The sequence below is a fragment of the Anomaloglossus baeobatrachus genome, chromosome 8, assembly GCF_048569485.1.
Source record: "Anomaloglossus baeobatrachus isolate aAnoBae1 chromosome 8, aAnoBae1.hap1, whole genome shotgun sequence".
Taxonomy (NCBI): domain Eukaryota; kingdom Metazoa; phylum Chordata; class Amphibia; order Anura; family Aromobatidae; genus Anomaloglossus; species Anomaloglossus baeobatrachus.
Window position 1 is genome coordinate 255,227,079 of NC_134360.1, and position 25,669 is coordinate 255,252,747.

A 25,669-nucleotide genomic window follows, 5' to 3' on the forward strand; every position below is an offset into this window, starting at 1 on the left:
TTGAGACTAGTCTTTAGTCACTTTACCTGCTGAATTGCGATAGCGTGTGGTTGCACATGTTGTGGCGATTCCTCAATATTGCTATTGTAAGGGTGCGGTCTTGTGGTATCTACATTAGTGGTCAATGTGCCAACAACTCTCATCCGGCTTTTCTCAATTCACTTCTGAGAGAAATTTAATGTGTCTAATAAGCACATGTACGCAAATCACAGAAAGCATCAGAAGCACCGAGGAATCCTCACTGTGTGCCCACTGCGCGCCGTCACAGATCAGCAGTCCATGGTCACTTAATGTCTCTAGGCTTTTTTACTTTCCCCCCCAACCTAGACATCCTCTTTAAGTAAGATGGCATGGTTGGTAATCGATATTCCCTCATATACACGTATAGGTTAGAGAAGAGGTTGAACCCGATATGCCCTACCTAGAATCCTTTCCATTTGGTGAAGATCTATGGGATGAAAAGTGGTCTTTCTCTGGGAGAACGGCATTTTTTAATGATGCTTTGAGGGGAACTTCACAGATCGTAGGTAAAGATCAGGAGGAGAACCTCAAGCCAGAGGTCAGTATCTACAGAAGAGGGGATCTGCGGGAGGCCGAGGATTTAAACTGCGCTGAAGTAGGATTTTATTATTTATTTTTTTTATAGGAAAAAAATGAGTTTGAAAAAATAAGTCCTGAAGATCCTCTTTCTCAACAAATGGAGGACTTTTATATCTCACTAATTGAGTCTAGACACACATCTCCAAATCTGCAGTCTCCACCCAGAAAATGTGAGGACTTTGAGAAGACCGAGCCGCCTGCTGCTAATCTTTATGGTAAAAAGCCAATTTCTGTGACACGCTAAAGCTTTTATATTTATTCATATCTACATGTTAGTTTTGTTGTTTTTTTTTTTTTTTTAGTAAACCGCCTATGGAAAAGAGGTTTGTTTTTTTTGTTTGCTCTAATTTGGGATGCCTGTTTTAACAAGGTTTGGTTATAGAAGGCACCAACATAATTTTATGGCCCCCGGAACCAGCAACCTAAATGCCATCGTTAGACCAATTAACCACTTTGCGTCAGATCGTGTCAGGTTAATCCCTGCCGGCTACAGCGGGCAGCGATCCTCGCACATGTCAGCTGATTTGAACAGCTGTCATGTGCGGCTATCAAGCACAAGTGGGTCTGCGTTCCCACTCGTGCCTGTTAACCCCTTACATCTCACTGTGAAAATGTAACAGCAGGCGCGGTAAGCATTCACTTACCCAGCTCCATCAAAAGTCAAGTGACGTGATCACGTGGAGCCGATGGTTGCCATGGTAGCACAGGGTCATGGGATGACTCCTGTAGCTATCATGACACACTTCCTCTTACATCCAGCAGACCGCCATGTGTGAGAGTAAAGCAGCTTTTCTGTAGATCAGAGCAATGCTGCTCTGATCTACAGAAAGGAACAAGTGATCTGACTGCTGATCCTTATAGTCCCCTAGGGGAATTGGTAAAGTAAAAAAAAAAGTTTTAAATTGAAAAAAAATAAATAAAAACCTTAAAGTTCAAATCACCCTCCATTCGTCCCATTGAAAATTTAAAGGGTTAAGATAAATAAGTAAATACACACATATTTGGTATCGTTCCATTCAGAAACGCACGATCTATCAAAATATAAAATCAATTTCTTTGTCGCTCCATTGGGAGACCCAGACAATTGGGGTGTATAGCTTCTGCCTCCGGAGGCCACACAAAGTATTACACTTTAAAAAGTGTAACCCCTCCCCTCTGCTATACACCCTCCCGTGCATCACGGGCTCATCAGTTTTTTGCTTTGTGTTGAAGGAGGCACACATTCACGCAAGCTCTACGTTTTAGTCAGCAGCAGCTGCTGACTTTATCGGATGGAAGAAAAGAGGGCCCCTATGGGGCCCCCGGCATGCTCCCTTCTCACCCCACTCAGGTCGGCGGTGTTGTTAAGGTTGAGGTACCCATTGCGGGTACACAGGCAGGAGCCACATGCCGCTTTCCTTCCCCATCCCTTAGGGGCTCTGGGGAAGTGGGATCCTATCCGGTCATCCAGACACTGGGACCGGTCTCCCTCCGCAGCCCCTGGGGGAATCTGCCGGACAGGAGACGGAGTATCGTCAGGGACATGGCCCTGTATCCACAGGTACTCTGTGTCCCCGTTGGGACGGCGCATAAAGCACCTTGGGCCCAGACGCTGCAGCGACTGCGGCGTGGGTATGGGTCCGGGACTACCGCGCCGACCGTGCACTGCCGGCCGCGGTTTTAACTTTAGTCCCCGGCTTTTGCGGCCTAGTATAGTATTCTCCCGCTCTCAGGCCTGCCAGTCAGGGAAAAGGGCGGGACGGTCGGTATGACGCCGACAGTGAGGGCTGGAGTACACTGAGCTGTCCTCCGCCCCCCTCACTACTCACGCTGGGGCACCAGATTCCCGCACTTTTGTGACTACGCCCACGCCTCCCTCCTCCTCAGAGAACGCCGTCAGCCATTTTTTCAGCACATTCTGCAGTGGAGAACTTCTGGCTGCAGCTGAGGGAGACTCGGGGCAGGGAATCTGGTGGCCACAAGCCACATGCAGGGACATGGCCCTGCATCTACAGGTACTCTGTGTCCCCGTTGGGACGGTGCATGAAGCACCTTGGCCTCAGACGCAGCTGCGACTGCGGTGTGGATTTTTTGTCTGGGACTACCGCGCCGACCGTGCCTGTTTGCCGGCCGCGGTTTTTACTTTAGTCCCCGGCTTTTGCGGCCTAGTGTGTTAAACTCCCGCCCCTGAGCCTGCCAGTCAGGGAGAAAGGCGGGACGTTCGGTATGATGCCGACAGTGAGGGCTGGAGCACACTTCGCTGTCCTCCGCCCCCCTCACTGATCACTATGGGCCACCAGGTTCCCGCACTTTTGCGGTTCCGCCCACGGCTCTCTCCTCCCCTCGGAACGCCGGCAGCCATTGTTATAATTCTGCCGGTGGAGGATCTCAGAATCTGCTCCACTGCTACAGGGACAGAGTTTGCTGGGAGAGGGGGATCCTAACCGGTCGCCATGCACTGGGACCGGGCTCCATCCGCAGCCCCTGGGGGATTCTGACGGACAGGAGACTGGACATCATCAGGGACAGAGCCCTGCATCATAAGGTACTCTGTGTCCCCTGAGGGACGGTGCATGCAGCATCTGTATTACAAACGCTGCAGCGGTTGCTGAGTGGTTTGTGAGACTGGGACTACCGCGCCGACCGCGCCATGTTTGCCGGCCGCGTTTTTAAATTTATTCCCCGGCTCTTACGGCCTAGTGCCATATACTCCCGTTCTCGGGCCTGCCAGTCAGGGGTAACGACGGGACGGCCGACTGGACGTCGGCAGGGAGGGCTGGAGCATACGTTGGTATCCTCCTTCCCCCTCACTGAGCACTGGGGGGCACCAGTTTTTTCAGGTGCTGACCCCCCTTGGTGCCGCAGTGTATATATATATGTTTATTTATATGGTATATGATCTCACTGTTCGGCAGCATTATTTGCTTTTGGCTGTATACCCTCACTGTTTACTCTGCGGACGACATGCTGTTGTCTGCTCTTAAAGAGTAAGGGTGCCAAGGCACTGGCTTATTTTACAACCTGTACCTCTCGTGCGGCTATATTACAGGCACTGCACAGATGACAGGGACAGAGTTTGCATGTTGGAATCAGCAAATCTCTGAATAGCTTTCACATTCCAGGACTCAGTCTATGGACAGAGGGTCTGCTAAGATACTGGAAGCCTTGCAGTCCAGACCGATAACACAGGGCCAGGGAGCTGTGAGTTCATCGCTCCCGGGTCCCTCTGGGTCGGTACAAAAAGGGGCTCCTGGGGTAACACCCAGATCCCACGGTGAGAACTCCGTCACGGACCGCGGCCTATGATAGGCTAAGCGGGCCCGCTGGGAACCTTCCCCGACTTCATCAGTAGTGCGTGTTTCGATCACTCTAACTCCAGAGAGGCCGTCCAGTAGCACAGAACTTGACGGACAGGCGCTTACTAAGCGCCTTATTGACACGCGTTACCCTTTTCCCCCCTGACGTGCTTAAGGGTTGGGCTCAGTGTCACAGGGTGGATCCTCCAGTCTCTAGGCTGGCGGCTAGATCCGTAGTATTAGTGGCAGATGTCCAGCGGTAGCATCCACCAATTCGGTGGCAGTCTGCAGGGCCATGTGGCTACGTGAATGGAAGGCAGGCCCTGCTTCCAAGAAGTTCTTAACCGGTTTGCCATTTTCTGGCGACCGTTTGTTTGGCGAGCAATTGGGTGAGAGACATTCTGTCTCACGGTTACAGGATAGAGCTCTGCTCTCGTCCTCCGACTCGTTTCTTCAAAACATCTCCGCCCCCCGAGCGAGCCGATGCACTTTTTCAGGCGGTGAACACTCTGAAGCCTCGATGTCACAAGGAGACTTCCTAGCATCAATTGACATCAAGGATGCTTATCTCCATGTGCCAATCGCACCCGAGCTTCAACGCTTTCTGCGTTTCGCCATCAGGGACGAACACCTTCAGTTCGTGGCACTGCCATTCGGCCCGGCGACAGCCCCACGGGTCTTCACCAAGGTCATGGCAGCAGTGGTGGCGGTCCTACAGGGCCACTCGGTGATCACTTGCCTAGTGATCCTCTAGTCAAGACACCCTCCTGGGTGGCATGTCAACACAACCTGACCATTGCTCTGGAGACTCTCCAGGGGTTCGGGTGGATCATCAAAGTTCCAAGGTCAAAACTGACACCGACCCAATCACTGACTTATCTCGGGATGGAGTTTTATACTCTCTCAGCGATAGTGAAGCTTCCGCTGCATAGTCAGCGTTCACTACAGACAGGGGTGCAATCTCTCCTTCGGGCCCAGTCACCCCTTGAGGCGCCTCATGCACTGTCTCAGGAAGATGGTGGCAGCAGTTCCCTTGCGCAGTTTCGTCTGCGTCCGATTCTATCGGACACCGCAAATGGGACAGGAGGTCGACGTCCCTAGACAAGAACGTCTCTCTTTCCCTTGCAGCAAAACCTCTCTTCAGTGGTGTCTTCTTTCCACTTCCTGGGCGAAGGAAAAATCCTTCCGGCCCCCAGCCGGGGCTGTGGTCACGACGGACGCGAGTCTGTCAGGGTGGGGAGCGGTCTTCCTCCACCACTCGGCTCAGGGAACCTGGACTCCGACAGAGTCCTCCCCTCGGTCCAATGTTCTGGAGATAAGGGCAGTGGATCTAGCCCTAAAGGTGTTCCAGCGGTAGCTGGAGGGCAGGCAGATCCGAATTCAGTCGGACAACGCCAAGGCGGTTGCGTACATCAACCACCAGGGCGGCACACGCTGTCGTCAAGCCTTCCGAGCAGTTCGGCGGATTCGGCTGTGGGCGGAAGCCACAGCCTCCAACATCTCCGCAGTTCACATCCCGGGCGTAGAAAACTGGGAAGCAGATTTTCTCAGTCGCCAGGGCATGGACGCAGGGGAATAGTCTCTTCACCCGCACGTGTTTCTAGAGATCTGTTGCCGCTGGGGAACGCCGGACGTCGATCTAATGGCGTCTCAGCACTACAACAAAGTCCCGGCATTCATGGCTCGGTCCAAGGATCACAGAGCTCTGGCGGCAGACGCGCTAGTTCACGACTGGTCGCAGTTTCGACTGCCTTATATATTTCCTCCTCTGGCACTACTGCCCAGAGTGTTACGCAAGATCAAGTCAGACTGTCGCCGCGCCATCCTCGTTGCTCCAGACTGGCCGAGGTGATCGTGGTACCCGGATCTGTGGCACCTCACGGTGGGTCAACCGTGGACTCTCCCAGACCGACCAGACTTGCTGCCTTAAGGGCCATATTTCCTTCTGAATTCTACGGCTCTAAACCTCACTGTGTGGCCATTGAGTCCTGGCTCCTAGCGTCATCAGGGATATCTCCAGATGTCATTGCCACCATGAGACAGGCCAGGAAACCAACGTCCGCCAAGATCTATCACAGGACTTGGAGGATCTTCTTATCCTGGTGCTCTGATCAGGGTTTTACTGCCTGGCCGTTTGCCTTGCCCACTTTCTTTCTTTCCTTCAATCCGGAATGGACAAGGGCTTGTCTCTCGGCTCTCTCAAGGGACAAGTATCGGCGCTTTCCGGTCCCACCTTACGAGCGTCCGTTAACACCCTCGGATCTTAACAGGGTGCTGACGACTCTTCAGAAGCCACTTTTCGAGCCGATGCGGGATCTCTCTATCTCGCCTTTCGCAAAGGGTGGCCTTCCTAGTGGCAGTCACATCACTCAGAAGAGTATCTCAGCTGGCAGCGCTGTCATGCAAAGCCCCCTTCCTGGTGTTTCACCAGGATAGGGTGGTTCTACGTCCGGTCCCGGACTTTCTCCCTAAGGTATCCCCGTTTCGTCTTACCCTCTTTGGGTCCGCATCCAGTTCACCAATGTGAAAAGGATTTGCATTTATTAGATCTGGTGAGAGCACTCCGGCTCTACATTTCTCGCACGGCGCCCCTGCGCCGGTCTGATGCGCTCTTGTCCTTATCGCGGACCAGAGTAAGGGATTTCAGGTTTTCAAGTCAATCTTGGCTCGGTGAATCAAGGAACCGATTCTTGAACCCTACCGTTCTTTTAGGCTTCCGATTCCTGCAGGGCTGAAGGCCCATTCTACCAGAGCCGTCGGTGTCCTGGGCATTGCGACACCAGGCTACGGCTCGGCAGGTGTGTCAGGCGGCTACCTGGTCGAGTCTGCACACTTTCACGAAACACTATCAGGTGCATGCCGATGATTCGGCAGATGCCAGCCTAGGTAGGCGACTCCTTCAGGCGGCAGTTGCCCACCTGTAAGAGGGGGCTGTTTTTCGGCTCTTTTTATCGAGGTATTCTTTTACCCACCCAGGGATTGCTTTTGGACATCCCAATTGTCTGGGTCTCCCAATGGAGTGACAAAGAAGAAGGGAATTTTGTTTACTTACCGTAAATTCCTTTTCTTCTAGCTCCTATTGGGAGACCCAGCACCCGCCCCTGTTTCCTTCGGGCTGTTGTTCTTTTGTGTACACATGTTGTTCACGTTGAATTGTTCTTTTGGTTCATGGTTTCAGTTCTCCGAACATCCTTCGGATTGAATTTACCTTAGACCAATTTATAAGTTTCCTCCTTCCTGCTTTGGCACCAAAACTGATGAGCCCGTGATGCACGGGAGGGTGTATAGCAGAGGGGAGGGGTTACACTATTTAAAGTGTAATACTTTGTGTGGCCTCCGGAGGCAGAAGCTATACACCCCAATTGTCTGGGTCTCCCAATAGGAGCTAGAAGAAAAGGAATTTACGGTAAGTAAACAAAATTCCCTTCTTATCTGATAGGTAAACGGCGTAGCATCAAAAAATTCCAAACGGCAAAAGTTCGGTTTTTGGTCATCGTGAATTTTGCACAAAATGCGATAACAGGCGACCAAAACAGCGCTTCTGCACAAAAATGGTACCGTTAAAAGCATCAGCTCACGATGCAAAAAATTAAGCCATTACTGAGCCATAGATACCGAAAAATGAGAACGGTAAGGGTCGTGGAAGTTTGGGACAAATTTCAGAATTTTTATTAACTCCTAAAAACTATACATGTTTGGTGTCTACGAACTCGTACCGAACTGTGGCATCACACCAGTACATCAGTTTTACCATATAGGGAACACTGTGAATAAAATATCCCAAAAACAATCATGCAATCGCACTTTTTTTGCAATTTTTTTGCTTTTGGAATTTTTTTGCCGTTTTTCAGTACATTATATGGTAAAACTCATGGTTTCATTTAAAAGTACAACTCATTTTGCAAAAAACAAGCCCTCATATTGCAATATTGACGGAAAAATAAAAAAGTTACGGCTCTCGCAAGAAGAGGAGCAAAAATCAAAAAACAGAAAATCGCCCGGGGTTGAAGGGGTTAATAGAATAATAGTTTTTTTTTTAATTATATATTTAATGTAGATGAAAGCCTACAATCCCTATAGCTAAAACCCTAGGATATCCCCAATAGGTAATGATAATCAGTAGAAAAGGTATGAAATGAATACACCTTGTGGAAAACAATGGCACAGCTCCCAGGAATCGCATAAAATCCATTTTTTATTTTTCCATACTTAAGTGGCATACATAGCTAATAATCGCCTAATCACCAATGCATTTATTCAGGGTGAAACATACAACGACGACACCGAAAAGAATAATCCATTGGGACTAATATTCTCGGCTGAAAAGTTTTACTTCTGGGTTTTATGGTATTGTGGGAGGGGAATATGATTATTTTTTATTATTATTATTGTTATTATTATTATTTATTTTGTCAAAGAAAATTACACTCGGTCTGTTATCACACAGGCGTATAAAAAAAAAGTCCAATTTCTATTCTTTTCTATTCAGAAAAAAAGGACAATTTTTTATATTCATTCATTCATTCATTCATTCATTCATTTTCCACACCCTATTGGTGTGCAATCTGTTCTCATACACCAGCCGTTATTTACAAGACTAAATGCAGAATCTTATTTTAAAGAATTGCAATGTATACATAAAATCAGATGCTATACAGTGACTCCATATGGAATTTTTTATTTTTTTATTTATTTTTTTTTACCCTGCGTATTTTTCCCCTGGAATTAACTTCTAGCTTAAATAGTTTTATATTTTGAGTGACCTGACTTTTGTAAACACAATGGTACCAAATGTTTTTTTTTGTGTTTTTGTTTTTTGTTTTCTATCTAATGGGGAGAAAAGGGGGTGGATTAGAATTTTTATAAAAAACATGATTGCAGCCATTTGTTTTTCTCTGAATCACTCTGAAATTTCAGATAAAATAATAGTGTGTGGAGCAGGTCGGGGGCCATAGGCAAAGACAGGACTAGTCTGACGCCGATCCCAAACAGCTTTTCCATGCGCCACGGCATTGACATGTCACTTTGTAGCGTATACTTGGTGAGAGACCTGTCAATCATCTGGAGCAGAAAAGCCGTTTGGGCACGTGGCTGGACTAGTCTCGTCTATGAGTCTGGGTGTCTGCCTGCAGAAAGGGGATACGCCCGAAAATGGTGGTGCAAGACAGAGCACACGCTGACTCCATTTGCACCATGATAAAAAATACTATAAAAAATACTTCAATTACACATGCGTGTGTACAAGTTTGGAAGCCATTAGCGCTGCACTTGTAAAATCCTTTACAATCTAAGGCCGAGTGCTTCGCGTTGATCTTTCGCGAGTCTCTCGTTGCATCACCCGGCACGGACTCACACTCTCCTCACAGGAGCGTCTCATAGAGATGCATGCATCCGACTCACTCCTGTGAGGAGAGTGTGAGTCTGTGCCGGGTGATGCAACGCAAGACTCGCGCGAGATACACGCGAAGCATTCGCAAGTGTGACACCGGCCTAACCATGTATTGTGGAGGATCTGAGATGATAAGAAGCCCGGTGATACAATATCGCCTGTAATAGTTGCCCTTTTTACCTCAATTGAACTTCCCTTCTGCAAAATCGACGTTAGTGAAGCGTCTCGTATAGAATGGGAAGAAACCTGCGCACAATGGCTTTGATGTGGTTACATTGGCGCTGTATTGTAGAGAGAAAACAATTTGATATTTTGTTTTGAATTATTAACTTTATTTTTGTTTATAACAAGATCATTTGTATATTTATTTTTAACTTTTTTTTTATTAGCTATGATATTTATTCTTCATTTTTTGTTTTTACATAGTTACATAGTTACTTAGGTTGAAAAAAGACCTAGGTCCATCTAGTTCAACCTTCCTCCACCAGTTCTACATTTAGTCACTAAGTCATTTATAACCAACAATGTTTTGTGTACTGAGGAAATCATCCAGCCCTTTTTTAAAAGCTGTTATAGTATCTGCCATTACTACCTCTTGTGGTAGGGCATTCCACAGTCTGACCGCTCTAACTGTAAAGAACCCTTTCCTATTTAGGTGTCGGAATCGCTTTTCTTCCACTCGCAGTGAGTGCCCCCTGGTCCTTAGTATTGTTTTCGGAAGAAATAAGTTATGTGCCAGTCCTTTATATTGACCACACATGTATTTATACATATAAATGAGATCTCCTCTGAGACGTCTTTTTTCTAAGCTAAACATATCTAACTTTTTCAATCTGCCATCATATGGGAGGCCTTCCATTCCTTGTAATAGTCTAGTTGCCCGCCTTTGAACTGACTCTAACTTCTGAATGTCCTTTTTAAAATGTGGAGCCCAAAACTGGATCCCGTATTCCAGATGTGGCCTTACAAGTGATTTATAGATGGGTAACAATACGTTGGGATCACGGGATCTAATTTCTCTTTTTATACACCCTAGAATCTTGTTTGCTTTAGCAGCTGCTGCCTGACATTGAGTGCTGCTGCTCAGCTTATTTGTAATGAGAATACCCAAGTCCTTCTCCTGTTCTGTAGTCCCGAGTTTACTTCCATTTAATGTATACGCAGCTATAGGATTACTCCGTCCTAGGTGCATTACTTTACATTTATCAACATTAAATCTCATTTGCCAAGTATCTGCCCATTCTGACATCTTATCCAGATCTTTTTGTAATATTGTACTATCCAGGTCGGTTTTTAATATCCTACATAGTTTGGTGTCATCGGCAAAGACTGACACTGTACTATCAATCCCATCCACAAGGTCATTAATATAGAGAGTAAAAAGAATTGGTCCTAGCACAGATCCCTGCGGCACCCCACTGCTGACTATAGCCCATTTAGAGAATGTAGCATTTATGACTACTCTTTGTTTCCTATCTTTTAGCCAATTCCTTACCCAGTTGCATATTGTGTCCCCTAGTCCTTGCTTCTGGAGCTTTAGTATAAGGCTATTATGTGGTACAGTATCAAATGCCTTTGCAAAGTCCAAATAAATCACATCAGCTGCATTACCAATATCCAGGTTTGCACTTACCCCCTCATAGAACCCCAACAGGTTGGTTAGACACGACTTATCTTTCATGAATCCATGCTGTTTGTCAGTTATCATATTATTTTCTGCAATATATTTTTGCATGTCATCCCTTAAAATGCCCTCAAAAACTTTGCATACTACTGATGTCAGGCTTACTGGACGGTAGTTGCCTGGATCTACCCTCTTACCTTTCTTAAATATCGGTACCACATCAGCAATCCTCCAATCCTGAGGCACCAACCCTGTTACAAGTGAGTCTAAAAAGATGAGATACAGCGGTCTGTCGATTACGGAGCTCAATTCCCTCAATATTCGTGGATGAATGCCATCTGGCCCTGGGGATTTGTCAATGTTTAATTTACTCAGACGTAGGCGTACTTCATCTTGTGTTAAATTAATTATATCAGGTGGTGGACTTTGATTTTTCACTTGTTGAATGATCCCTGGTACAGTCAGTTCCTTGGTGAATACAGATGAGAAATGCCTATTTAATATCTCAGTTTTTTGTTTGTCCTCTATAACTAACTTGTTATTATATTTTAAGGGTCCGATACTATCCTTTGTTTTCCTTTTGGCATTAATGTATTTATAAAAGATTTTGGGATTTATTTTAATGTCATTGGCGATTTTTGTTTCAGTAGCTAGTTTTGCTTGTTTGATTTCTTTTTTGCATTGCCTATTGATATCTTTATACTCCTGCAATGCTATTTCTGTATTCTCAGCCTTTAAGATGTTAAACGCCCTTTGTTTTTGTTTTATTATACTTTGTACAGTCTTATTTATCCATAGTGGTTTCTTTTTATTCCTGGACATTTTATTACCAGAGGGTATAAGTTTTTTACAGGACTCTAGCAGTATATCCTTAAACTTACCCCATTTATGTTCGGTATCCCCAGTTACCATGACTCTGTCCCAATCTACACATTTAAGCTCTTCCCTTAATTTGTTGAAATCAGCTTTCCTAAAATTCCAGGTTTTAGCATTCCCCCTTTGAAATGTTCTATTGAATATTATGTCGAAGCTTACCATATTATGATCGCTGGTGCCCAAGTGCTCCCGGACCTGTAGATTTGAAATTGTATCCGGTCTATTTGACAGGACCAGATCTAGCAAATTATCTCCCCTGGTCGGTTCACCTACCATCTGAGAGAGGAAATGGTCTTGAATGGTAGATAAGAACTTACAGCTTTTAGCAGAACCAGAAGATTCTATGTCCCACTGTATGTCTGGATAGTTGAAATCCCCCATAATAAGAACCCGATTATTATTATTAGCTGCCTTTTCAATTTGTTCCAGCATTTCACCCTCTATTTGTTCAGGTATGTTAGGAGGCTTATAGCAAACTCCAATTAGCATTTTTCCATTATTCCCCTCCCCATGTACATTTACCCATACTGACTCTACATTGTTGCTGTTCCCCTCAATGTCATCATACAACACAGGTTTTAGGTTAGATTTGATAAATATACACACCCCACCACCTTTTTGGCCTTTCCTGTCCTTCCTAAATGTACTATAACCCTGTATGTTTGTCACCCAGTCATGGCTTTCATCCAGCCAGGTTTCCGTAATGCCCACCACATCATAATCCATGGTTGACATAAGAGTCTCCAATTCATTCATTTTGTTTGCAAGACTTCTTGCATTTGCCAGTAGACATTTAATCCTATTAACACCTTTATTACTCCTAGCCTCCCTACGTTCCTTGTATGTCCCATCCCCCCCTAATCCTTCATTGACCCCTACCGTCTCCCTTTCTCTATCTGCTCTATCTATCCCCTTATTTGCTCCACTACCCTCCCTCCCCCCCGATCCTAGTTTAAAAGCTCCTCCATCCGTCTGACCATTTTCTCCCCCAGCACAGCTGCACCTTCCCCATTGAGGTGCAGCCCGTCCCTACCGTAGAGCCTGTAGCCGACTGAGAAGTCGGCCCAGTTCTCCATGAACCCGAACCCTTCCTTCCTGCACCAATTTCTAAGCCACATATTTATCTCCCTAAGCTCCCGCTGTCTTTCTAGTGACGCTCGTGGCACCGGTAGTATTTCTGAAAACACCACCTTGGAGGTCCTGGACTTCAGCTTCTCTCCTAGTTCCCTGTAATCATTTTTAAGGACCTTCCACCTGCCTCTAACTTTGTCATTAGTACCAATGTGCACCATGACCGCTGGGTTTTCCCCAGCCCCACCCAGCAATCTGTCTATCCGATCCACAATATGCCGAACCCGAGCACCCGGCAGACAACACACTGTTCGGCATTCACGGTCTCGGCGACAGATGACCCTGTCTGTCCGCCTAATTATAGAGTCCCCTACCACCAACATCTGTCTGGGCTTTGCTGCACTCCTATTTCCCTCCTTCCTACAGCAGTTGTTTTCCTGGTTGCTAGGAGCAACATCCTGCTGTAGTGACCCTAGTCCAGGCCCTTCATTCCTAATATCAGCCAAACAGGCATATTTACTAGGTTGTGCCAGGTCAGGACTAGGCTCCCTGACACTTTTCCCCCTACCTCTTCTTCTAACTGTTACCCAGCTACCTACCTCTGGGTCCTGATCTTCCCCACCTCCACCCTCCTCCATATCACTGGCCCCAGCCAGAGAAAGCTCAGTGAGCTCTAAACTCCTCTCCAGGTTTGCAATGCCCCTTAGTGTTGCAAGCTGCTTATTTAGATCAGTTACCTTGGCTTCCAAACACGCAACATGCTTGCATCGAGTGCAGACATATTCACCCTCGAACGGCTGCTCAAGGCATGCATACATCTGACAAGATACACACCTGGTAGCATTGTCCATGGAGCACCTATCAAATGGGGATCAACAGTAAAGTAGAAAAACAAAGAGAAAAAAACGAAAGAAACCCAATGGGAAACGTATAAGGATAAATTCAAACTATGTTCTTGTGTCAAACTATGTAATTGTGTTGAAACTATGCACTTATCTTAAATTCAGCACTTTGCTTCAGTTCAGCACCTCGCTCGCTCAGCCCCCTCGCTAGTACTGGCTGGTTTATATAGATGTACAATGAGTATCAGAAGCTGCTGGAAGCTTCTAGAAACAGGTGTGACTAATCCTACTAATTAAATCACAAGACTAACCCTTTTTTTTTTTTTTTTTTTCCCTTTTCACAGAATCACAAACAGACACACAATCCCCTAATGAAATTCAACAATTACAGTTATCACCACTATGTAATTGTGTTGAAACTATGCACTTATCTTAAATTCAGCACTTTGCTTCAGTTCAGCACCTCGCTCGCTCAGCCCCCTCGCTAGTACTGGCTGGTTTATATAGATGTACAATGAGTATCAGAAGCTGCTGGAAGCTTCTAGAAACAGGTGTGACTAATCCTACTAATTAAATCACAAGACTAACCCTTTTTTTTTTTTTTTTTTTCCCTTTTCACAGAATCACAAACAGACACACAATCCCCTAATGAAATTCAACAATTACAGTTATCACCACTATGTAATTGTGTTGAAACTATGCACTTATCTTAAATTCAGCACTTTGCTTCAGTTCAGCACCTCGCTCGCTCAGCCCCCTCGCTAGTACTGGCTGGTTTATATAGATGTACAATGAGTATCAGAAGCTGCTGGAAGCTTCTAGAAACAGGTGTGACTAATCCTACTAATTAAATCACAAGACTAACCCTTTTTTTTTTTTTTTTTTTCCCTTTTCACAGAATCACAAACAGACACACAATCCCCTAATGAAATTCAACAATTACAGTTATCACCACTATGTAATTGTGTTGAAACTATGCACTTATCTTAAATTCAGCACTTTGCTTCAGTTCAGCACCTCGCTCGCTCAGCCCCCTCGCTAGTACTGGCTGGTTTATATAGATGTACAATGAGTATCAGAAGCTGCTGGAAGCTTCTAGAAACAGGTGTGACTAATCCTACTAATTAAATCACAAGACTAACCCTTTTTTTTTTTTTTTTTTTCCCTTTTCACAGAATCACAAACAGACACACAATCCCCTAATGAAATTCAACAATTACAGTTATCACCACTATGTAATTGTGTTGAAACTATGCACTTATCTTAAATTCAGCACTTTGCTTCAGTTCAGCACCTCGCTCGCTCAGCCCCCTCGCTAGTACTGGCTGGTTTATATAGATGTACAATGAGTATCAGAAGCTGCTGGAAGCTTCTAGAAACAGGTGTGACTAATCCTACTAATTAAATCACAAGACTAACCCTTTTTTTTTTTTTTTTTTTCCCTTTTCACAGAATCACAAACAGACACACAATCCCCTAATGAAATTCAACAATTACAGTTATCACCACTATGTAATTGTGTTGAAACTATGCACTTATCTTAAATTCAGCACTTTGCTTCAGTTCAGCACCTCGCTCGCTCAGCCCCCTCGCTAGTACTGGCTGGTTTATATAGATGTACAATGAGTATCAGAAGCTGCTGGAAGCTTCTAGAAACAGGTGTGACTAATCCTACTAATTAAATCACAAGACTAACCTTTTTTTTTTTTTTTTTTTCCCTTTTCACAGAATCACAAACAGACACACAATCCCCTAATGAAATTCAACAATTACAGTTATCACCACTATGTAATTGTGTTGAAACTATGCACTTATCTTAAATTCAGCACTTTACTTGAATTCAGCACCTCGCTCGCTCAGCCCCCTCGCTAGTACTGGCTGGTTTATATAGATGTACAATGAGTATCAGAAGCTGCTGGAAGCTTCTAGAAACAGGTGTGACTAATCCTACTAATTAAATCACAAGACTAACCTTTTTTTTTTTTTTTTTTTTTTTTTCCCTTTTCACAGAATCACAAACAGACACACAATCCCCTAATGAAATTCAACAATTACAGTTATCACCACTATGTAATTGTGTTGAAACTATGCACTTATCTTAAATTCAGCACTTTACTTGAATTCAGCACCTCGCTCGCTCAGCTCAGAGTTTTATTTCGCTCTGGTTTTTTTTGTTGTGTTACAAGTACATATAATGAATAGACCTGGCAAATATTGCGATTCCCTGATGCACCTGTATGGCCAACCACAGGGACTTTGATTTTCACACGCGGCTTAGACAACAGATAATGGAGTGCATCTGAAACGCGTAGCTGATGCTATTCGACATGCTATAATTGTCACATCAACTTTAACATGGAACTTGTATCTATGGATTTTAATATATATTTCTTTGTCGCTCCATTGGGAGACCCAGACAATTGGGTGTATAGCTTCTGCCTCCGGAGGCCACACAAAGTTATTACACTTTAAAAAGTGTAACCCCTCCCCTCTGCTATACACCCTCCCGTGCATCACGGGCTCCTCAGTTTTATGCTTTGTGTTGAAGGAGGCACACATGCACGCAAGCTCCACAATTTAGTCAGCAGCAGCTGCTGATTATATCGGATGGAAGAAAAGAGGGCCCATAACAGGGCCCCCGGCATGCTCCCTTCTCACCCCACTCTGAGTCGGCGGTGCTGTTAAGGTTGAGGTACCCATTGCGGGTACAAAGGCTGGAGCCACATGCTGTTTTCCTTCCCCATCCCTTAGGGGCTCTGGGCGAAGTGGGATCCTAACCGGTCACCAGGCACTGGAGACTGTGCTCCCTCCGCAGCCCCTGGGGAAATCTGCTGGACAGGAGACCGGGTATCGTCAGGGATAGGCCCTGCTCCTCTGAGGTACTCTGTGTCCCCTTGGGGACGGCGCATAGAGCGCCTGCCTAATGGACGCTGCAGCAGCTGCTGGTGGTGTTTAGGCGCCGGGACTACCGCGCTGACCGCGCTTGTTTGCCGGCCGCGCTTATAACTATAGTCCCCGGCTTTTGCGGCCTAGTGCCGCATATTCCCGCCCCCAGGCCTGCCAGTCAGGGGTGAGGGCGGGACGCTGCACTGGACGTCAGCGCTGAGGGCTGGAGCATACTTTGTGTCCTCCTCCCCCCTCACTGAGCACCGTGGGGCACCAGATTCCCGCACTTTTTATGGCACGCCCACGGCTCCCTCCTCCTCTCAGAACGCTGGCAGCCATTCCTGTCAGCACTTCTGACGCTGGAGAACTGCAGAGACGAGCTCCATCAGCTCTGGGAGGCCCAGGCAGGGAATCTGGTGGTCACACAAACGCTGAGGGCGGTTGGTAAGCCGCACCTGTTACTAGGTGCTTGCCCCTCTGGGTGCCGAAGTGTATATTTATATGTTTATATTGTATGCATTTATTCTGTACGGCCGCACTTTAGCTTTGGCTATATACCCTCTCTGATTGCTCTAAGAGGAGACAGCAGCATGTCGTCCGCAAAAAGCAAGGGTGCCAAGGCACAGGCGTACTTTGCAACCTGTACCTCATGTGCGGCTATGCTACCTGCAGGTTCCACCTACCCTCATTGTGTGCAATGCTCGGCCCCGGTGACACTCACTCATCCGGAGCCTCTGCCACTCGTGGGACCCTCGGCCCAGGTGGAACCACCTGCTGCCACTGTCCAGGTGACAGGGACAGAGTTTGCAGTATTCGCTGACAGACTTTCTGAGTCTATGGATAAATGGTCTGCTAAGATACTAGAAGCTTTGCAGTCCAGACCTGTTTCACATGTTGAACCTTTTCACTCAGATCCCCCTAGGTCGGCGCAGCGGAGTGCTTCTGGGGCGACTCATAGGTCCCACGGTGAGGACTCTGACACGGACCGCAGTCCCAGACCGCCTAAGCGGGCTCGCCGGGAGCTTCCCTCGACTTCATCACAGTGTTCAGGGTCTCAGTATGAGGACTCTCTGGAGGATGAAGCGGAGGTGGCAGATCAGGGCTCTGAGTCTGACGCCGCTCTCAACCTAGATACACCTGAAGGGGACGCCATAGTAAACGACCTTATAGCGTCCATCAATCAGGTGTTGGATCTTTCTCCGCCAACTCCTCAGATTGAGGAGTCAGCTTCTCAGCAGGAAAAATTCCATTTTAGGTTTCCCAAACGTACACGGAGTGCGTTTCTTGATCACTCCGACTTCAGAGATACAGTCCAGAAACACCGAGCCTGTCCAGATAAGCGCTTTACTAAGCGCCTTAATGACACACGTTATCCCTTTCCCCCTGACGTAGTCAAGGGTTGGGCTCAGTGTCCTAAGGTGGATCCTCCAATCTCTAGACTGGCGGCTAGATCCATAGTTGCAGTGGCAGACGGTGCATCACTCAAGGATGCCACTGACAGGCAGATAGAGCTCCTGTTGAAATCCATCTATGAAGCTATCGGCGCGTCCTTTGCTCCGGCATTCGCAGCCGTATGGGCACTCCAGGCTATCTCAGCTTGTCAGTCTGAGATTAATGCAGTCACACGTGATTCTACTCCGCAGGTTGTGTCCTTAACCTCTGTCATTGGCGTTTGCGTCCTACGCCATGAATGCTGTCCTGGACTCTGCGAGCCGTACGGCGGTAGCATCCGCCAATTCGGTGGCAGTCCGCAGGGCCATGTGGCTACGTGAATGGAAGGCAGACTCTGCTTCCAAAAAGTTCTTAACCGGTTTGCCATTTTCTGGCGACCGCCTGTTTGGCGAGCAATTGGATGAAATCATCAAACAATCCAAGGGAAAGGACTCGTCCTTACCCCAGTCCAAACCAATTAGACCTCAACAACGGAAGGTACAATCGAAGTTTCGGTCCTTTCGGCCCGCAGCCAGGTCTCAATTCTCCTCGTCCAACAGACCACAGAAGGCTCAGAGGAACTCTGATTCATGGCGGTCTAAGTCACGTCCTAAAAAGACCGCCGGAGGAACCGCTCCTAAGGCGGCCTCCGCATGACTTTCGGCCTCCCCAAACCGCATCCTCGGTCGGTGGCAGGCTCTCCCGCTTTTGCGACGCCTGGTTGCCACATGTCCAAGACCGATGGGTGAGAGACATTCTGTCTCACGGTTACAAGATAGAGTTCCGCTCTCGTCCTCCGACTCGTTTCTTCAGAACATCTCCGCCCCCGAGCGAGCCGAGGCGCTTCTTCAGGCGGTGAGCACTCTGAAGGCAGAAGGAGTGGTGATCCCTGTCCCCCTTCAGCAATGGGGTCACGGTTTTTACTCCAACCTGTTTGTGGTGCCAAAAAAGGACGGATCTTTCCGTCCCGTTTTGGACCTCAAACTGCTCAACAAACACGTGAAAACCAGACGGTTCCGGATGGAATCGCTCCGCTCCGTCATCGCCTCGATGTCCCAAGGAGACTTCCTAGCATCAATCGACATCAGGGATGCTTATCTCCACGTGCCGATTGCACCAGAGCATCAGCGCTTCCTGCGTTTCGCCATCAGGGACGAACACCTTCAGTTCGTGGCGCTGCCTTTCGGCCTGGCAACAACCCCACGGGTCTTCACCAAGGTCATGGCGACAGTGGTAGCAGTCCTACACTCTCAGGGACACTCCGTGATCCCTTACTTAGACGATCTCCTTGTCAAGGCCCCCTCTCGGGTGGCATGCCAACACAGCCTGAACATTGCTCTGGAGACTCTCCAGAGATTCGGGTGGATCATCAATTTCCCAAAGTCAAAATTGACACCGACCCAATCACTGACATATCTCGGGATGGAGTTTCATACCCTCTCAGTGATGGTGAAACTTCCGCGGGACAAACAGCGCTCACTGCAGACAGGGGTGCAATCTCTCCTTCGGGCCCAGTCTCATCCCTTGAGGCGCCTCATGCACTTCCTAGGGAAGATGGTGGCAGCAATGGAGGCAGTTCCTTTTGCACAGTTTCATCTGCGTCCACTTCAATGGGACATTCTCCGCAAATGGGACAGGAAGTCGACGTCCCTCGACAGGAACGTCTCCCTTTCGCGGGCAGCCAAGGCCTCCCTTCAGTGGTGGCTTCTTCCCACCTCTTTGTCGAAGGGGAAATCATTCCTACCCCCATCCTGGGCTGTGGTCACGACGGACGCGAGTCTGTCAGGGTGGGGAGCGGTCTTCCTCCACCACAGGGCTCAGGGAACCTGGACTCCGACGGAGTCCTCCCTTCAGATCAACGTTCTGGAGATAAGGGCAGTGTATCTAGCCCTAAAGGCGTTCCAGCCGTGGCTGGAAGGCAGGCAGATCCGAATTCAGTCGGACAACGCCACGGCGGTGGCATACATCAACCACCAGGGCGGCACACGCAGTCGGCAAGCCTTCCAGGAAGTTCGGCGGATTCTGCTGTGGGTGGAAGCCACAGCCTCCACCATCTCCGCAGTCCACATCCCGGGCGTAGAAAACTGGGAAGCAGACTTTCTCAGTCGCCAGGGCATGGACGCAGGGGAATGGTCTCTTCACCCGGACGTGTTTCAAGAGATCTGTTGCCGCTGGGGGAAGCCGGACGTCGACCTAATGGCGTCCCGGCACAACAACAAGGTCCCGGCATTCATGGCACGGTCTCAAGATCACAGAGCTATAGCGGCAGACGCATTAGTTCAGGATTGGTCGCAGTTTCGACTGCCTTATGTATTTCCTCCGCTGGCACTACTGCCCAGAGTATTACGCAAGATCAGGTCCGACTGCCGTCGCGCCATCCTCATCGCCCCAGACTGGCCGAGGAGGTCGTGGTACCCAGATCTGTGGCATCTCACGGTGGGTCAACCGTGGGCACTACCAGACCGTCCAGACTTACTGTCTCAAGGGCCATTTTTCCATCTGAATTCCGCGGCCCTCAACCTGACTGTGTGGCCATTGAGTCCTGGATCCTAGCGTCTTCAGGGTTATCTCAAGAGGTCATTCACACTATGAGACAAGCCAGGAAACCTACGTCCGCCAAGATCTACCACAGAACGTGGAAGATCTTCTTATCCTGGTGCTCTGACCAGGGTTTTACTCCCTGGCCATTTGCCTTGCCCACTTTTCTGTCCTTCCTTCAATCCGGAATGGAAAAGGGTTTGTCGCTCGGCTCTCTCAAGGGACAAGTATCGGCGCTTTCCGTATTTTTTCAAAAGCGTCTAGCCAGGCTTCCGCAGGTCCGCACGTTCCTGCAGGGAGTTTGCCACATAGTCCCACCTTACAGGCGTCCGCTGGAACCCTGGGATCTTAACAGAGTACTGACGGCTCTCCAGAAGCCACCTTTCGAGCCGATGCGGGATGTCTCGTTATCTCGTCTTTCGCAGAAGGTAGCCTTCCTAGTGGCAGTCACATCACTTCGGAGAGTGTCTGAGCTAGCAGCGCTGTCATGCAAAGCTCCTTTCCTGGTTTTTCACCAGGATAAGGTGGTTCTGCGTACGGTCCCGGAATTTCTTCCTAAGGTGGTATCCCCGTTTCATCTCAATCAGAATATCTCCTTACCGTCTTTTTGCCCTCATCCAGTTCACCAATGTGAAAAGGATTAGATCTCGTGAGAGCACTCAGGATCTACATTTCACGCACGGCGCCCTTGCGCCGTTCTGATGCGCTCTTTGTCCTTGTCGCTGGCCAGCGTAAGGGATCGCAGGCTTCCAAGTCAACCTTGGCTAGGTGGATCAAGGAACCGATTCTTGAAGCCTACCGTTCGTCTGGGCTTCCGATTCCTTCAGGGCTAAAGGCCCATTCTACCAGAGCTGTAGGTGCGTCCTGGGCATTGCGGCACCAGGCTATGCTATGGCTCCGCAGGTGTGTCAGGCGGCTACCTGGTCGAGTCTGCACACTTTCACAAAACGTTATCAGGTGCATGCCTATGCTTCGGCAGACGCCAGCCTAGGTAGGCGAGTCCTTCAGGCGGCAATTGCCCACCTGTAAGAAGGGGCCGTTTGTCGGCTCTTTTTATTGAGGTATTCTTTTACCCACCCAGGGATTGCTTTTGGACATCCCAATTGTCTGGGTCTCCCAATGGAGCGACAAAGAAGAAGGGAATTTTGTTTACTTACCATAAATTCCTTTTCTTCTAGCTCCTATTGGGAGACCCAGCACCCGCCCCTGTTCCCTTCGGGCTGTTGTTTTTTGTGTACACATGTTGTTCATGTTCAATTGTTCTTTGGTTCATGTTTTCAGTTCTCCGAACATCCTTCGGATTGAATTTACCTTAGACCAATTATAAGTTTCCTCCTTCCTGCTTTGGCACCAAAACTGAGGAGCCCGTGATGCACGGGAGGGTGTATAGCAGAGGGGAGGGGTTACACTTTTTAAAGTGTAATAACTTTGTGTGGCCTCCGGAGGCAGAAGCTATACACCCAATTGTCTGGGTCTCCCAATAGGAGCTAGAAGAAAAGGAATTTACGGTAAGTAAACAAAATTCCCTTCTTTCAATCAAGTTACCATATTTTTCCGTTTACCAGCTCATGAGACGCAACCCAAATTTAGAGGAAAAAAAAGGTGGAAAAAAAAGGGATCCATCTTATAATCTGGTGGTGTCTTACACAGGGGGCTCATCAGGGGCGGTGGTGGAGCAGGGCGATGCTGCAGGCGGTGAGGCAGGCGTCCCAGATGCTGTCCCAGAAACTGTGGGCAGTGCTGGCTTCAAAGAAATGGCGCCTAGAGTCAGCGCGTGCGCAGATGAGATCTCTGCTTGTCATTGAATCCTCTCACGCACCACCTCCGGGCACCATTTTCTTTAAGTCCTTTGCTGGGAGATCAGTTGGCAGGAGGAGATCCGTGCGCAGATGAGATCTTGAGCAGAGAGCGCCATCTGCGCACGAGCCGGCTCTAGGCGCAATTATTGGAAGCCCGCACAGCTGATGTTTTCAGGGTGGCCCCTGTCTCACAGCGCCCGCAGCCCCAGCACAGCCACTGTAGCATTGCCCCTGCCTCCTGCTACCCCTGTCCACCACCTCCAGGTAAGCTACATTTGAATTAGAAGATGCACCCCTTATTTTGGGAGGAAAAGTGCATCTTATAATCCGAAAAATACGGTATTTAGCCAATTTTTGGAGTTGGACCCTATTTCTACTATATCCTTGGACCATCTCTTATAATGCTCTCAAAAATTTTGCACACCACGGATGTCAAACTTTCCGACCAGTATTGCCCTAGATCAACCTTCTTACCTTTCTTAAATATTGGTATCCCATCAGCCATCCTCCAATCCTGTGGCACCAAACCTGTTACAAGAGTGTCTTAAGAAGATGAGATACAGCGGTCTGTCAATTACTGAGCTCAACTCCCTCAATATCCATAGATGAATGCCACCAAGCCCGGAGACTTAATGTTTAATCAGATGCATCCATATTTCTCCTTCTGTTAATTTAGTTAGATCGTACCGTGTGACGCCCGCATATCGTGCGATCGCACGAGCGATCGTACCCGCCCCCGTCGTTTGTGCGTCATGGGTAAATCACTGCCTGTGTCGCATAAAGTCGTTAAACCGCCGTTACACATACTTACCTGCTGAGCGACCTCGCTGTGGGCGGCGAACGTCCTCTTCCTGAAGGGGGAGGGACGTTTGGTGTCACAGCCACGTCACACAGCGGCCGACCAATAGAAGCGGAGGAACGGAGATGAGTGGGACGTAAACATCCCGCCCACCTCCTTCCTTCCGCATAGCCGGCAGGTGACGCAGGTAAGCTGTGTTCATCGTTCCCGGGGTGTCACACGGAGCGATGTGTGCTGCCCCGGGTACGATGAACAACCGGCGCAAAGAAAAATAAACGACTTTTTAAAAATAAGCGACGAGTACACGACTCACGATTTGTAACCGATTTGCGAACGTTCAGCATCGCTCGGAGGTGTCACACGAAACGATGTCGCAAACGATGCTGGATGTGCGTCACGAAAACCGTCACCCCGACGACATATCGCTCGATAGATCGTCTCGTGTGACGCCCGCATTACATCAGATGGTGACCTTGGATTTCTGCCTCGCCGGATTATCTATGGATGAAAAATGCAAGTTTGATATCTCAGCCAACAATTTATTCTCCAGCAATTGTATTACTATAATATTCTTTTAGAGGGCCGTTGCCATCAGATTTCTTCTTTTTGGCATAAATGTGTTTGTAAAAATCATACACTCCCCAAGTGCTATTTCTGACTTTTTGACCTTCAATGTTTTAAAGGGGTTGTCCACTCCTTTTATATTGATGGTCTATCCTTAGGATAGATCATCAGTGTCTGATCAGCCGGGGTCCGACATCCAGCACGTCCGCCAATCAGCTGTTCTAGGTCCCAGCGGTGGCAGCACGCAGCCAGAAATGCTCAACTCCATCGCTGCTCTGTCTTCTTATAGTGGCCGCGGCCGGGTACTGCACATCCGCCTCCTATTAATATGAATGGGAAGCGGATGTGCAGTACCCGGCCGCGGCCGCAAACAGAGGACGGAGCAGCGCCAGAGCTGAGCATTTCTGAGATCAGCTGATTGGTGGGGGTGCCAGGTGTCGGACCCCAATCAGACATTGATGACCAATCTTAAAGAAGTTGTCCAGTTACCAAAACTGATTTTTTTTTTTTTCTTTTCTCATAAATCTTGCTAATATGTGCCTCTCCACACAGCTATCATGTTATTTTAGCAATATTACCTTTTATTGTGCTCTAGCAGCACATCCTCATTTCTGGCTCCAGCTCTGATGGAGTTAATCGCTCTCTTGACTTCCTGGGTTCAGTTACTACCGTGTTTTTCCATAAATAAGACCTCCCCCAAAAATAAGCCCTAGCAGGGATTTTCTGCATTTTCGGAGAAAGGCTTAAATATAAGCCCTCCCCCGAAAATTAGCCCTAGTCCCGGATCAATAATGAAGTGTCCGTGCAGCTAAAAAAGATACAGATACTGCAGAACACTTCATTATAGACAGCGGCACCCGGCAATTACACTCACCCGACACTGAGCAGCAGGACCTGCAGTGATCACACACCCGCACACATCAGCTCTGACACACCCCACACACACACACACACACACACACACACACACACACACACACAAACATCGGATCGCACACATAATCAGATCGCGCGTATACATACACACACACACACATCAGATCACACACATATCGTATCGCATACACACTCACCTCATCCAGCGACACCGATGTCTTCTCGCCGGCAGAATCCTTAGAGGCAGTGCAGTGGAGCGCAACGAACAGGACCTGCGGCCGGACACGTGACTTGCTCTCATTCCCTGCGGCCGTAAGTGCTGGATGTGATGTGTGCGCGCGCGATCGGCTGCGTGTGTGTGTGTGTGCGCGCACACGTGTGTGTCTGCGATTGGTTGTGTGTCTGTGATCGGCTGTGTGTGTCTGCGATCGGCTGTGTGTGTCTGTGATCGGCTGTGTGTGTCTGCGATCGGCTGTGTGTGTCTGCGATCGGCTGTGTGTGTCTGCGATCGGCTGTGTGTGTCTGCGATCGGCTGTGTGTGTCTGCGATCGGCTGTGTGTGTCTGCGATCGGCTGTGTGTGTCTGCGATCGGCTGTGTGTGTCTGCGATCGGCTGTGTGTGTCTGCGATCGGCTGTGTGTGTCTGCGATCGGCTGTGTGTGTCTGCGATCGGCTGTGTGTGTCTGCGATCGGCTGTGTGTGTCTGCGATCGGCTGTGTGTCTGCGATCGGCTGTGTGTCTGCGATCGGCTGTGTGTCTGCGATCGGCTGTGTGTCTGCGATCGGCTGTGTATCTGTGATCGGCTGTGTATCTGTGATCGGCTGTGTGTGCCTGTGATCAGATGCGTGTATCTGTGATCGGCTGTGTGTGCCTGCGATCAGATGCGTGTATCTGTGATCGGCTGTGTGTGCCTGCGATCAGATGCGTGTATCTGTGATCGGCTGTGTGTGCCTGCGATCAGATGCGTGTATCTGTGATCGGCTGTGTGTGCCTGCGATCAGATGCGTGTATCTGTGATCGGCTGTGTGTGCCTGCGATCAGATGCGTGTATCTGTGATCGGCTGTGTGTGCCTGCGATTGGATGTGTGTATCTGTGATCA

At 48.3% G+C, this 25,669-nt stretch overlaps 1 protein-coding gene across 4 annotated transcripts in view; it reads left to right on the top strand.

The window, feature by feature from the left end:
• The window catches only part of TDRD5 (tudor domain containing 5), a 198,646-nt gene that overhangs the window by 168,039 nt on the left and 4,938 nt on the right, over window positions 1-25,669 (top strand). For 3 of the 4 annotated variants that reach the window (XM_075320571.1, XM_075320573.1, XM_075320572.1), the window contains 2 exons: window positions 389-559; window positions 647-815. The exons of the other annotated variant lie outside the window; for it this stretch is intronic. In XM_075320571.1, the coding sequence (XP_075176686.1) occupies window positions 389-559; window positions 647-815 (340 nt within the window). The remainder of the gene's footprint in view (window positions 1-388; window positions 560-646; window positions 816-25,669) is intronic. 4 annotated transcript variants of the gene reach the window in all.